Source organism: Leptonychotes weddellii, chromosome 7, assembly GCF_054177405.1.
Source record: "Leptonychotes weddellii isolate Sample4059 chromosome 7, ASM5417740v2, whole genome shotgun sequence".
NCBI classification, from domain to species: domain Eukaryota; kingdom Metazoa; phylum Chordata; class Mammalia; order Carnivora; family Phocidae; genus Leptonychotes; species Leptonychotes weddellii.
Window position 1 is genome coordinate 92,734,276 of NC_138375.1, and position 14,966 is coordinate 92,749,241.

Consider the following 14,966-nt stretch of genomic DNA (forward strand, 5'->3'; position numbering starts at 1 on the left):
TCCTCTCCGCTGGCCACACCTACACCAGAAAAAAAAAAAAAAATCACACTAGTGTGTGAGCAAAATATAAACCTTGCAGGAGTTACGCCTTGTGTTGCATGCACTACAAAATTCTGGTTCTTCACCACAGAAAGCTTGGCCCTTTCACTGTTTCAATTAAATGCAGGTGGGGGTGACCAGGCCATTCCAAGCTCCATGTTCAGGCTGCAACGTGTGAATGGGAGCAGTGGAGCGGGAGGGGCTGCCAATTCTCCACCAGCCAACCACAACCAGGTGGGAAGGCCGAGGGCAGGGGGCAAGTGGGAGAAAGGCCAGTGGTTTGCATAAAAATGGGAGTTCCCTTCCCAGGCACACACATTGACCTCAATGGATGTTAAACAGAGGTCTGGTTGCTTCCACAGAGTAAGGCTCTGTGTTTGTGGTTTTCTTCTCCTACCAGGGTTCCTCCCATAACCTTGGATGATGGTGCAATGAGAAAAGATGAGCCCTGTGGGCATGTGGGCGAGCGTCTGTACATATGCATGTGCAACGTGGGAGAGGAGACAGAGACAGAGACAGAGAGAAAAGGAAGATGAAGTATTTGCCTTCCGTCTGAAATCACAGGTTCCCTGAGGGTTAAGTCAACCTCCTGCACACAACTAAACGTGTATTTGTGTGCTTTGTTGTTTAAGGATTGGGAATGGGGCTGAAAACACATTCATTACGCACTGTCATAGAGCAGTCGACGCATTCTAGGCACATACAATTAAGCTATAATTCTGTACTACAGACTAAACATACAAGTCTAGACTGACAGAGAAGGCAACTAAAAATATTCTTAGACCTCTTCTAAGAGCACTTCAGCATTTCTTATCATTCTACTGGCAAATATTGTAAAACCTTGCCTCATTAATGTCAAAGGGAGCAGAGGATTCACATGACTTAAATTCAAAAGGCTTGATTTTAATTCTCCGTCAAAAACCAATCTAGAGGCCAGATATTTTTAGCAGTCGTGCCACACAAATCCAAGGATCCTCAGCCGTGGTTTGTGTATCTTCCAGAGAAAAGGCATGGGTTCTTAAGCAGAATCACCCATAGACACATTACAAAACCAATCACATTGCACGAAGATCTTCGTGAGTGTGGTAATTCCTAAATTACAAAATTATTGACAAAATGTAAATATGCCAAGTCTTACTATTGATTCCATTGACTAAGAAAATAAACCACCAGAAATCTCGGCTTCTTAAAATTGGCAAGCTCTATGGCCACTTGTTGATTGGAGAGAGAACCAAGTACTTGAATGGAGGGGCAGAAGTTACCCAGGGGTGGATTACCCCAGCAAGAAAGCACGCTAGCACTCTCACTGACATCAGCATCTTGGCATGGGCACCAACAGGACCATTTTACAAACGGTCTCCAATGCTGCCCGCTGCCCGAAGGTTCTGTTATGCCAGCACCTTAGCACATTGCCTCCTTTTTGCTCTCATGCTCAAAGGACCTTCCTAAACTCAGTCATACAGTGTTGCTGCCCCCTACCCATCTTCTGATAATACTGGGGCAATTGTTTCTCTGAAAAACATCTTTGATACAAATTTTAATATTATTACAAAAAGGAAGCCAGCCAATATCTAAAGCCAGTATTTCCCCCCGACAATAATAATCAGCAAATTCCCAACTCAAATACATTTCCAACAGAAGAGACACTTTGAACACTAACTTACATTTACTGTTTTACCACATGACAAAGCACTATTTGAAGATCTTTACATGCATTCACTCATTTGACCCTCACGAAAGTTCTATGAGGTAGAAGTGACTCTCTATTTTACAGACACTAAAACTGAGGCATAGAATGATTAAGCAACTTGCCCAACATCCTATAGCCAATAAATGTCAGCGAGGATCAAAACTCAGGTAGGTTAGCTCCAGAATACCCACTCTTAATCATTATGCTATGTTGGTGGGGAGGATCTGGGTTATCAAATTTTGAAAATTACTTTAATAGCCAGATAGAAGTGGCAAATGATGGAAAAAAGAAAACTGAAATTAATTTTCACTCTGCCGCCCCTTGCTCTGAGATTGATTTGCACTTGTTTGCTGTTTTGAAATGATGCCTAACACAGATAATCATGGGGTGCTTCTTGGAACCCCTAGGAGATATCCTCCTCTATTGTTATAATAATAGATTTAAAGTTACATTAGGGAGAAACAGCAAGTAAGAATAGAGAATGAAGTAAGTGCTATACAGCACGGTAAGCCTAGCTCTACTCTTGTGATGAGACTTACAAAAATGATTCTCAGCCAACGTGATTAAGGTACAAAACACATGCTATAATATATAAAGACTTTTGATAGTACTGGAATTGATAAATATAAGGAAACGAGATGATGGCTTTATTTTGAAAAGACTCAATTATTGGACTTTCCTTGAGTAAAAGACTGGAGAGGATTCATGATGGAGTACCCAACCTCTTCTCTCAAGATAACTAGTCTTGGGTGCCTGGGTGGCTCAGATGGTTAAGCGTCTGCCTTCGGCTCAGGTCATGATCCCAGGGTCCTGGGATCGAGTCCCGCATCGGGCTCTCTGCTCCTTGGGAGCCTGCTTCTCCCTCTGCCTCTCTCTCTCTCTCTGTGTCTCTCATGAATAAATAAATAAAATCTTTAAAAAAAAAAAAAAAGATAACTAGTCTTGCCGGACCCCAACTTAGACGTGGCCAAGAATGGTTTTACAACAGGGCAAAACAGCAGACCAGCCCTGGGCACAAAGCAGATGTTTGCTGAGTGATCTTTAGGCAAGTCAATGCTGCAACAGGTTCCAGAGAGTAAAAGATGGCCTGGACGACTGATCGTTCCAAAACTTATAGCATGCCAGAGTTGGGGAGGCTTAGTGATCCCAGGGCTCAGTTCTGAGGAACTCGGGGAACCACCACCTCACCATTCATCCAATCCGACCCCCAACTTGTACAGAGAAAGCACTCCTGTTCCAGCTTCCTGCTCAAAGGATATTTTTGTTCAAGATGACTAAATCTTCCAGAGTGGGCTTGAATGAGACCTGCAATCCTGAAGAAATAGCCAACTGAATCTCACAATCATATTTAAAAATTAATACAAGAGGTAAACTAGTATCAGACATACAGGAGCTGGAGCCACCCGCATGACCTGTCAGCTGCCTTGGAGGCTGCCACCAGTGTTTGATAAGTGATCTCCAGTGCCTAAAAACAACAACAAAGGAGTAATAACATGAACGAAAAACAGATGAGAGAGCAACCCTAGGGGCGCATGGGTGGCTCAGTCGTTAAGCGTCTGCCTTCGGCTCAGGTCATGATCCCAAGGGCCTGGGATGGAGCCCCGCATCGGGCTCCCTGCTCAGCGGGGAGCCTGCTTCTCCCTCTCCCTCTGCCTGCCGCTCCCCCTTCTTGTTCTCTCTCTGTGTCAAATAAATGTGTAAAATCTTAAAAAAAAAAACAGCAACCCTAGCTCCTAATCTCTTTGTGTCAGGGAAGACAATGAATATTTGACTGTAAATCTGCTAGCCTAAAAAACCCAACGAAACACAAACTGTTCGGACTGGATGCAGGAGTTTATGCTAGTCCACATGTGACGCTGGATGACCCCTCTCTCCCAAGAAACACAGTGACCATGTGGGTTTTGCTCATCACTGTGTGTTCAACCACCCTCACCCCTTAGTGCCTGGCACAGTACAGGAGCTATTTAATTATTTCCTAACTGACTGGCTGAGTGGCTTTATGTGTTTAAGGAATCCATCCCTCACCTTGCTCCTTGCCTCTAGGTTAACTTAGAATCTTGAAACTCTCAATGTAGAGGTTCAACTGGCTCCACTTTGGGGGCCTAAGGTACAGACACTAGTTCCTACAGAATTTCAGGGGCTGGGGGAGAGACCATTAGACTTGGACCCACTTAAAAACAGACTTCAAATTTCCCCTAAAACCTAGGCCTGTTTGTTCAGGAAAAGCTAAAGGTTTCTTTGGGTCTAATCCCGTGAACAGCCTGCAATGTCCACTTACCCCTGTTCTGCATCCATGTCCTCTAACATGACATCTCTTCTCTCCAAAATACACTTACTTACCTGAAACTGAATCTGACCTGTGCTTCCCTCATCTACTGTAGTCTTGGTTAAAAACCTTCATGCCACTCTGAGCGCTCCCCACACAGGGGCTATACTCCCGTGGCTCGGTTCTAGATGTTCAGTCCTCAGCGGGGAGGCCCGGCCCTGCACAGTGAGCTCTTAGGCTTAAAAGGGAAGGTCCTAACACCCACCCTGTCCGGAGTCAGCAAGAATGGGAGGACTGCTGCATGTCCAGAGGCCCATCTCTAGACACAGTGGGCAGCACAGCGCTGATACACAGCTAGGTAGGTAACAGGAAAGAGCAGCAAAAGGAGGGAAAACAAGGCACCCTGGGCTAAAGTAGTGGTTGGGAGGACCTGACCTTCCGAGTCCACAAGAGTAATTTTAGGTCTTTGGTCCAGAAATGGTAAATTCTTCAGCAGTTCTTGCAAGCCTTTCATTTTGCAATACACAGCTGTCATTCAGCCAAGTCAATCCAAGGATGAATGAACACAATAGGAATCACATGATTTGTTTACCAAAAAAAAAGGTAGCTTTACAAACATTCTTAGTAAGAAAGCCAGAACAATCCACAGAGAAATGATAAAAACTTGCTTTTCCATTTTGAAACATACTTGTTGGAAAAGGGTACTTCTCTTATTTTTATTTTTGAGATTTTTTTTTTTTAAGATCTTATTTATTTGACAGAGAGAGACACAGCGAGAGAGGGAACACAAGCAGGGGGAGCGGGAGAGGGAGAAGCAGGCTTCCCCCTGAGCAGGGAGCCTGATGCGGGGCTCGATCCCAGGACCCTGGGATCATGACCTGAGCCGAAGGCAGACCACCCAGGTGCCCCTGTTTTTGTGAGATGTTTTTAAAAGTTATGGAGACGTGCAAGACATAAAAACACAACACAATAACGCAAGAAGCAACCATATACTGTACCTTTACTTCATCAAGTCCTGTGCTGTCTGATAGTCTCTGGATCATTCTTTTATTTTTTTTCCCCCTCAAAAGCAAAGTTACTTAAAAGCTGATTTTTCACGTGGCTTTGCTTCGTTTCAAGTTAACTTTTAACGAACCAGTTTCTGCTACATTTTCTTAGCACATTTACCCAATTCCGTGCTTAAAAGCAACAATTCATTCAGGCAACTGAAATGTATGGGATTTCATTCTAATATCAAACTCAGAGAAGAACTAGGATAGTCCCACGGGCAGATTGCTGCAGCCAAGTGTGATTCATGAAGCCATGACATTCAATAAGTGGTTTCAAAGCTCAGTATGTATAAGGCTAATGGAATATGATGTAATCAATCAAAAACAGACAGAACCCCATCCTGATTTTATACCAATGCCAATAAAATTAGCAATCATACAACAGAATCATGTAGACAGAAAAGAGTTTTCTCTATTTTACATAAAAATTTAAGTGAGATCCAAGAAATAAAATGCAATACAGTTGTCTATGATAGATCAGTGGCAGAGTTTTTGAGAAACACAGGTTGGGAGTCTTTATGGGCCAGCACCTCTGCTCATAATCCTCAAAGGTGACCAAGAGGGAGAACTGTGGATCACTGCTCACAAGAGGAAGATAAGGTGGGCCAGTCTCAGTACATCCCCAGGCCTAGAGGCAGAGGTCAGAGTATATCCCTACTGAGGCAGCTGGCTACTGGTACCATTTCCACATGTAACCTAATTTTTGTATCCTTACCTTTACTCTGCAGTATTCTTTTTCATCTCTGAAAAAAAGGCTATTTTAATAGCAGTTTGGAATTTCAGACTCTTTTACCCACACCAAGAAAAGTGGGTGACAATGCAATGATGAAATGATGAGCTATATTTCATTTTGAAATGGAGATGTTTCCTCTTTCTAGGGAGGGAATGAGGTTGTGGCATTCTGGGGGTGGAGGGCATCCGATTTATATTCATAGCTTTATTTGAATAAAATTAATATTTAAATAGGCTGCAATCCCTTGAAGTCAGACAGTACAGTGAGATAGAAAAAAATAAAATAAAATAAAAATATATATATATACCCCAGAACTTTAAAACTTTTCACTAAGAATCCACAAAATAGATAACCCACACAGTGATAACTTAGAACTGACTTTCTTAAAAGGTTGCTTCTGGCTAACCTAGTTAATAATAACAAATACAAAGAAACCTTTAGCAGTAAGAGGAAAGTCTTTTTGATGCCCTGGGCAAAGCCTTCCGGTCATTGGCCTGTTCCCCGGTCCATTCAAAGTCTAGGCTGACTAACACTGAACCACAGCCTCACCTGGGACTTCAGGAGAGAATCTTGCAGAGTGTCGAGACACAAAAAGTTTCAGTTCTTGGTCCAGGTTGCATTCAATCAGGTTGGTGTCCCATGATCGGATTCCTAAGGAGGGAAAGGAAGAGAATTGACAGAGTTCCAGTTAGTCATTTCAGAGTGGTTTGGAAAACATCATTGTGACATTTCTCAGGCTTTATGGGGGGATGTGGAAACTTCTTTTCTGAAGAGCTTGGTGGCTAGCAGTGGATGCCCACAAAATGGGAAGGCTGGGGAGGTCTCCCTACCAGGCCACAAAAGAGGGATAACTAGCAGTGTGGACTGAACTTCTGCCCCTCATAAAATGTAAATGCAGCTTTTCTGGGAGAGTAAAGAAAACAGTTATTAGGAAAATGACAGGCTTTACTCTAGGGAGGGAGTAGAAAGGACAGGAAGATGGTTAAGTTCTATAGCAGTGAGGAGGCCACCAGATCATCTCTAGGCTTCGCAGGGTCCACTTGTAGGTGGCAAGGAAATGGAGAGTGAGGGTGGGGGGGCTGGCATTCAAATCCAGGCTTTTGTTTTCAAAATGGTAGTGTTTGCAGTGTGCATATGCATTTTGTGCGCACATATGGTTTTTCTTTACCCATCCCGTTTTTGACCTGGGTTTCTCAACTCCCAGATATCAATCCAAAATGTGTGCGATCTGTAATAAGAAGACTGGATCTCAATCTTAAAGACTTGCCCTCTCTGTCCTCCCCTGCATTTATTTTACCTGACTAGCTTGGCAGGTAGTTCTTTCATTCACAATTGTTGATTGTACTCAATTTTCTTATCCAGAGGCAAAAAATGTGGCAACATTTTATACTTTAAAAAAAATTCTACGAGCCGGGGCCATGAACTGTCTCTTCCCACACACATTCAGGCTTCCTTCCATTCACTAGGCTGGGGTCTAAGGAACTCAGATACCCTACCTCCCTCATCTCCTCCTCCCCCTGTCCTTCTAAAGGAGATGGCCAGAGGGACCCCAGAGGACATGGAAGAAGGGAGAACTGGGGAACAAGCCAGGGAAAACTGGGAAACCACAAAACTCTGGAACGTGTTTTTTTAATGCACTTTTTATGTATTATGTAGTATTTTTTAATGTATTTTTTATGTATTTTTATACTTTCCCAAATAGGTAGCTCATGATAGAGCCATTAGGCAGTATCCACGATTGTACCCTTGCATGGAGCATCCTCAATTGCAACAACAGCCATTTATTGCATACCTACTAAGAGCAGGGGCTTGAACCTCCAGGTAAAATACAGCAGACAAACTATCTCTAAATAAACACCGGGTCATTTAATCATTTTTCCTGGTCATTAGTCATTCAAACAGACTTGGGAGTATAAATGGCAGTGCATTATTTAAACACACCCATAAATCCTTAATGCCTGTCTGTATTTACCCCCATTTATATCTTGTTCAGTCTTCTTATCTTGCAAAGAAACAAGATATGCGGGTGTGTATGCTTTTACGTGTGTGTATATATATGTATATGTGTGTCTTGTATATGTATAAAATGTATTACACAAAGATTCTGGAAACTCAGTTGACTGCACATCTAGACTATCTTCAGATTATACACCAAACACCTTTCGACTGTGAGGAATATTTTCAAATAGATGCATGTCCACCAAATAGAGGCAAGAATTGATCATGCAATCCATGGGAAGAATTCAAGTGTGGAAGAGTTAACATTTCTAAAGAGACACTAAATTATAAAGGAGAATTTTATGGGTCTCCCTGGAAACATCAACAGCCTCAGCTTGCATTTGTGCTAATGGAGTATTTAAATTTTAACAAGAAAGGCATGTTGAGATTTTGCAGATCTTTTTAGTGCAGAAATGATAAATGGGTTCTTTTTGTTTCAAAGGAAGCTTGACAGGTTGAGAGGTCTGAATTCATTAGAATATTTTACTTCAACATATACACTATATCCTGGGCTAGTGTGAAAAACCATCAAGCTCCTGTCTGAGCTGCTTAATTGGTAATTGTTAACTGGATTCTCTGTGCGCCAGGTCTGAGCTCCACTTTATCTCCTGGCTTGTCAAGTTGGGTCACTAAGTTAATAATGAGATATATGTATTTAAATTAAATTCATACGCTTTTTCTGCCTTTGTTCTACGTTATGTCCAAATTGCTCCATCATTTGAACGACTTCATCTAGGGTTATATGTAGACTTGCTCTTATATTATTGTTTGCCATTTTCCCCTCAACTTCAATTAACTTGTCATGACACATTCAATTAAATGTTTGCTTTATATTTCATAAACTCCTAGCTGTATGATTTGTAATTTAGCAAGGGAAAAAGCACAAAACAGAAAAACCATCTAGAAATTAATTTTTAAATTACACTAGTAAAAGGCCAATAAAAATAATATTTCTCAGATTTTTTACTGCCAATGAAACTAAAAATTTAGGGTTCTCTTTTCAAAGGAGCAATTTCCAGCCAAATTATGTCTTAACAATGCATAATTCACTACTACCACTTATAAAATAAAGGTTACAAAGGACTTACTGGCTATTTTAATTGGAAAGGAAAATTTTGGAATGAGGCCACTTTCTATACCAATTTTAGAAATAATATACTTTGTACCTTCTACTGGATGATACTAGTAAAGAGAAATACTATTTCTCAATGAAGGCTCTTATTTCATTTAGTAGGTTTATATATCTTCCCTCTGTGCCTAACAGGAAGCCAACAGTAGGCCCTCTAAAGCTTATAGGACAGAAAAATATCTTTGGCTCTTGCCACACTCTCTTTCCTGAGCCTCTGCTTCTCCAGCACTCTATGAAGACTGTGCCCCTTACTGGCTTACCTACGTCGGGGCAGAATAGAACAACTCCACCAACTGAAGGTCAACCTCCATTTATTAAATTTCTAGGCCCAGAGGACACCTGTCACCCCTGGAAATTGACTTATGGCTAGGCATCCTAAGAATTCTCCCACCTAATCTGGGGCTGCTGCCCAGTGGTAGAACCACCACTGTCCGAAGGCCAGTCCTCCAGCCAAGGGGACTGAGGGTAACAAAGATCTTTTTATCTCAGTTCTCTGAATCCAGGGGAAAGCAAGGCACAAAAGGGAGGCTAAAGTGCACCTAAAGTTTACAGATGGAAAAGGGAGAAATGAAAAGGTTGTGTGTGGGGGGAGGGGGTGTGTTCATTACAGGACAAGTCAGGGTGAACAATGAGGAGCCACTTTCCCTTACTTTATACAGGTTATATCTTGCCAAGCCTACCAATCATGCAAGCATTTTGCACGGTTATTTAATAAAACTGACAATTTTTAAAAAGCACCTCCCATTTAAAGACTAAAATCTATATTCCTAAAAAAGACAATAAATTGGGAACACCAGGAAAATGATCATTCATTACATGTTGAAATGGCACATGGGTTCTACCTGACAGTTATTTGGGCCTTTGAAAGTTGACTTTTTTTTTTTCCCCCATGAACTTTTAAAAAAATCCCTCTGATCCATAGGCTTTGGGATATTTTTTGCTAGTACCTAAATGGTTAACCTATAAACTGTAAGATTTGATCTGTGAAACTATGCTAAAAAAGTGATCGGGAGGCAGATTAGAATCATAAACTAAAGAAACAGAATTAAAACAAAAAAAGAGCTAAATTCAAGGTTTACTTGTCAAAGAAGTTTTCCTATTGTTTCCCTTGACTAAACTTTCAACTGGCTTTTTTTCTTTTTCTTAAGCCAACAACTTGATGTTCATAACATACATGCAATGCAGGCAATACCTTACATAGAGTTCATCATTTCAAAGCACTGATGATAAGTAATTTAGGTCTTTTGATAGCTTCCCACATTGGAAACAAACAAAAGAAGTGATTTATAATTATTATTGGTCTAAAAGTTAGAACTTACTTAAAAAGTAAGCCTTTAGAGAAGATTAAGAATGAATCATCAATTTAATGACCTTACATTTGGGGACTGGCTTGGATTTCAGCATGGATCACAGAACCCTTACCAGATAATACCAATTAAGCAGTACAAGCAGAAATCCATCTGCCTTTTGACTTTGAAAAGTATAAAGATGAACATAATATATATAACACTCTCCAACACTTCTTCTAACCTTCACCATGTGTTGGTGTTTTTCCTGTTAAAATAAAATGAAAACTAAACCCCAGATCTTTCCTGGGTTCTTAATTCTCTTGACCATCTTGAACTGAAGACAATCAATAAAGTAACATCAGAAGGTTACAATGTAATCAGCTAAACTTACATTTCAAAATCCAGGGCAGTAGATGTTACACACACCTATCTTTTTATAAACAAATCTTGTTGATTCCCAATGTTAACCAGAGAAAAGTTACACTCTTTGCCAGCAACTGAAAATGTCAAACTGACACTTACTATTCTTTATATGTCTTAATTCCAATAAAGCAATGAAAACTTTCATAAGGCTCTAGAATTCAGTCTGCAAGCCATGGATATATGTAGTCAACGTCCTCAAATAAACTGGAGGAGTGGGGGCTCTGCTAAAAATGGGGATGTCTATTAAGTCTAAGTTGGGGGCTAATTAGGAAGAGGGCAAAAGAGGTGCCAGGGAGTGGCATTTGGTGGTAACAACAGTGGTTTGGCATAAAGTGCTGCATAACTCACAAAATAAAGCTAGACCAGTCCAAGGGAAGACTATTGTTTCAAATTTGAGAAGATATGAGCAAACCTTACTTACATTGCACATTTTGAATAATACAGTTGAGAAAATGAAGAACCACTCTCTTCCGTGGTTTCAAAAAGCTTTACGAAGCATCCACATCGGGATGTTTCAGGCCTGTTGATTTATTGCATTACCACCATCTTCCTACAGGTTTATTTTCTAGGCTTCCCAAAGAACCCTCAGTAATCAGATGGCAAAATTCCAAGTCACCAGGGTCTCCAAACCCACAGAACAGCAGTTAAGATGGGAGGGGAAACAGGAAGCAAGCCTAACAAATGATGCACTGCATTCCCAGCCTGCAGCACTCAATGGGAGCCGAATCCCCCCCGGAGCATCTCCATCTCACTCCACACAACGCGGCCCATGACGCGGCCCGCAGGCCCCAGCAACAATAGCAGTGGTTTCGGAGTGACCTCTGGAGGACGCCCAGCTGGGACCTGCAGGCTGAGGCCGCGGCGAGCGTGTCAGGCACAGGGAAACAGAGCCAGCCTGCCCTGTTGCTAAGTCATCTCAGACTCTGAAGAGCTAGGGGAGCAATTTCGCTTAGTACTGGAAGGCCCAGTAGCTTGAGCTGCATCTGAGACCCCGGGACCCAGGAGAGCAATCTCGAGAGGAAAAGCAGCATCTGTTACTGGGCGTGAGGAAATGGCTCTGCTCACTCACTTGACTGATTGTTAATGGGCTCAATGCAGCAATTTTGGAGTTTTGTGCAAAAACCTGACCAAATTAGAGAATTAAAAATCAGGAAGGCACCGTGATTGGAAAGGGAAAATGAGGGGGCTTCCGGGATCCCAGCAATGCCTGTTTCTTGATCTAGGTAACACAGGTGTGTTCATTCTGTGAAAATTCACTGAGCTCCTCCTTTGTGATTTGTGCCTTTTCCTCTCTATATATTACTCCAATAAATTTCAAAAAATTAACGTCAGAAAGACAAATCTGAACTTTATTCCTGCACGCTAATAGTGTGAAAAGGTGTAAAGACAGGGTACTTCATAGCACTACCTGGATGCATCTGTTTTTTTCCTCAAACAGAAGCAGACTGAATAAATCCCCTGAGGAATGGGGTACTGTAAAGGATGATCAACACAGTAACAAAGCAGGAAGATAATTAGGGTAGGAAGGTGAGTGCTGAGCCACCTCCCTGCACAGGGCGCTGCCCACAAGTGGGTGGCTATACAAAGGCAAGCTCTGAAAACTGCCCTGTTTGATGTTCCTCTGATGTTTGTCTGCTCTGCACTAACATCGTGACAAAGCCAGAAAACCCACACTGGTGCAGCGCGGGCACTTCTGTCACTGAGGAGTGACGTGACCTTGAGCGGGTCCCCTACCCTTCCGGCTTCTCTGGGCCCCCATCTCTAAAATGGGCACCACATCGTGTGGTTCTGAAAATCTTATAGATAGCAAAGCACCTCCCAATGTATTATTATTCCCCGGCAACGGTGCTGACAATAATTGTTTTTAATCCGAAATCATTGATTCATATAGCAGCCACACCCAAAGTCAGTATGGGTGAAATTTTCCAAGGAGAAAATGTGCAAACTAAGAAGGGACCACATTAAAGGCCTATAGTTTGAAAATGAAGGATTTTTGAGATGCTCAAATAAGGCATTTCGCTATTGAAATCTTATTCTTGAATTTTTTTCGAATAAAATTACACGACTCCATGCTGCCTTTTTTTTTTTTTAAGCTGAAAGGGAAAATCAGTGCTTTAAAGTTAAACAAAAGAACCAGGTCTGCAACTCCAGTCCCCACCCTGCAGCCTTTTGTTCTGGGGACAAGCGGCCGTTTCCAAATGCAGAGTCGGAAAACAAGCTCTAATTTTTTTTATCGCAAATAAGGTTTTCCTTTCATCTTTTATGGGGGTGGGGGGTGCCGGGAGCGGGGAACGAGGGCTGCGTGAACGCCCTTTGTCCGCCTCGGGCTGCCGTAGAGACCGCAGTGCGGACTGCACCACGCCCACCAGCCGGTGTCTCCAGGCAGAAACGTTTCAGCACCACCCCAAGAGAATAGAGCGCGGGCTGGGGCTGCGGAGGGACCTGACGACCTCTGTCAGGGGCGAGGGGAGGTCTGGAACGCCAAGGGTGAAGGCAAAGGCAGAGACCAGAGCTGCCCACTCGGGGGGCTACGAGCGCAACAAAGCCGGGCCGAGGGAGAAGTGGGGGTACGCAGCACCAAGCCCGAGGCCCCGGCGGAGCGCACGCCCGGCCGACCGCGCCCGATGGGGGCGCCGCAGTGCGGGGGGCAGGTGTGGCGAGCGGAGTGGGGCACTGCGGCAGCCCGGGTGGGGCTGGGGGGCGGGTCGGTCCGCGCGCCTGAGGCTGCGCCTGCCGGGCCCTCACGGCCCCGCCCAGGGTTCTGGGCGAACCGCTATTCGGCCTCTGCAGAGCGCGCTCCTAGTGCGCGCACCGGGCGAGGCGCTGGCCCTACCCGCCGACCCACCCCCCCCCGCCCTCTTCCCCCTAAGCCATCACTACCGAGGCTGAGACTTTTGAAAGAAGCCCCACCCCGCAACTTGGGGTCCCATTGTCCTTTCTGAAAGCTGCAACCAGGGTCCCAGGGGCGGTAGCGAGGCGGGCCGCCGTCTGGGAACCAAGCGCAGGCGGTTCTCCATCCCTGCGTCCCGGGTGGAGGTGGGGGGGGAGGGGGGAGCGGGCGTGGCCCCAGGACTAGCCTAGTCATTGCGAGGAAAGAACAAATCGGGAGGTTTTAAGCCAGAAAAGGCATTTCTCGGGCGCTGAGGTAACTGCGGTGAGGATGATTCCCACGCGGGCACTGGCACATGGTCTGCCGGCGAGGGGGAGAAGGGAGTCCCAGTATTTTGCGGGGGACAGGAGAGGACTAAAAGCTGTGTTGGCATCAAGCCCTCCCTCCGCCCCTTTTGCTCTCTGCGGTCTGGGCTTTATCGCGGCTTCTCTGCTCCTCCGACACCTGCATTTCATTTAGCGGGGGAGACGGTGGCCAGCTCGGATCTGCAGACCCAGCCTGATGACAGAGCCCTCAAGGTTAGGAGAGACTCTCCCGCTGGGTCTCAAATCTAATTAAACTCCCATTATTCTACGTAATTAGCCCCAAAAAAGAATCCGGACTGAGTGTGGGGGGTGGCGGGGAGAGGTGCGGGTGCGGGGCGCTCCTGAGAAGGAGGGTGGCCGTCGCGCCCTGGGTGGGGTCGCGTTTGCCCGTCTCCTCGAGCGCGTGCCCTGGGGACTGAGGGCCTCTTACCGAGTTCGATGTTGCCGATGGCGCGCCGTAGGTGTTCCTCGGTCACGATTTCGCCGACGACCACCAGCAGGTAGAACTTGCTGTCGAGGAAGCGATGCGACAGGCTAGGCGAGGTGGACGCCGCCGGGTTGGCGATGCTGCCGGACGGCTCCGGCTCGGCGGCTTCCACCACCACGGTCGCCATCCTGCCGGCCCGCTATGCCTCGGCGAAGTGTCCGGGTCCCGCCGCTCGTCTTCTCTGCGGCAGGAGAAAGGATTATCTCCGAAGGTGCTGTCTCGGCTCCGCCCCCTGCGTCCCCCCTCCTCCTGGCGCTGTGCGCCGCCTCCCCCTCCGCCCTCTCCTAGAGCGCGCGGCGGAGAGGAGCGGGGAGTGAGAGAGGGCGGGGAGGCGGCGCCGCTTTTATACGGAGACTAGGCTGGGAGCCGGGAGGAGGAGGAAGAGGAGGAGGAAAGGACCACCCGGCACATCCTCACGCGGTGGCTGCCTCCGCTCTTCCAGCCGTTGGCCCAGAGCTGATGTCATCTGCAGCAAATCATCTCGCCCGCGGCCCGGAAGCTGGAGGGAAGAGGTGTGCGGACAATGGTCAGGGCAGGGCCGGGAGTCAAGGGCCTGGGGGACGCTAAGGGCCCCCGCTGCAGCTGCGAAGGGGGAAAACACTACCCACCTACACCCCCCAAACACCCACTGCCGGCTGCATACACTCACCCGGCTTGTGCAGCAGCAT

The 14,966-nt window shown here is 45.3% G+C and overlaps 1 protein-coding gene across 1 annotated transcript in view; it reads right to left on the minus strand.

Moving 5' to 3' along the window:
* Nucleotides 1–14,631, minus strand: part of MAP1B (microtubule associated protein 1B) — a 92,568-nt gene extending 77,937 nt beyond the window's left edge. The window contains exons 1-2 of the mRNA XM_081826765.1: nt 14,242–14,631; nt 6,327–6,428 (exon numbers count right to left, since the gene is read on the minus strand). Coding sequence (XP_081682891.1) covers nt 6,327–6,428; nt 14,242–14,425 — 286 coding nt within the window. The 5' untranslated portion in view covers nt 14,426–14,631. The remainder of the gene's footprint in view (nt 1–6,326; nt 6,429–14,241) is intronic.
* Between the last annotated feature and the right edge of the window lie 335 nt (nt 14,632–14,966).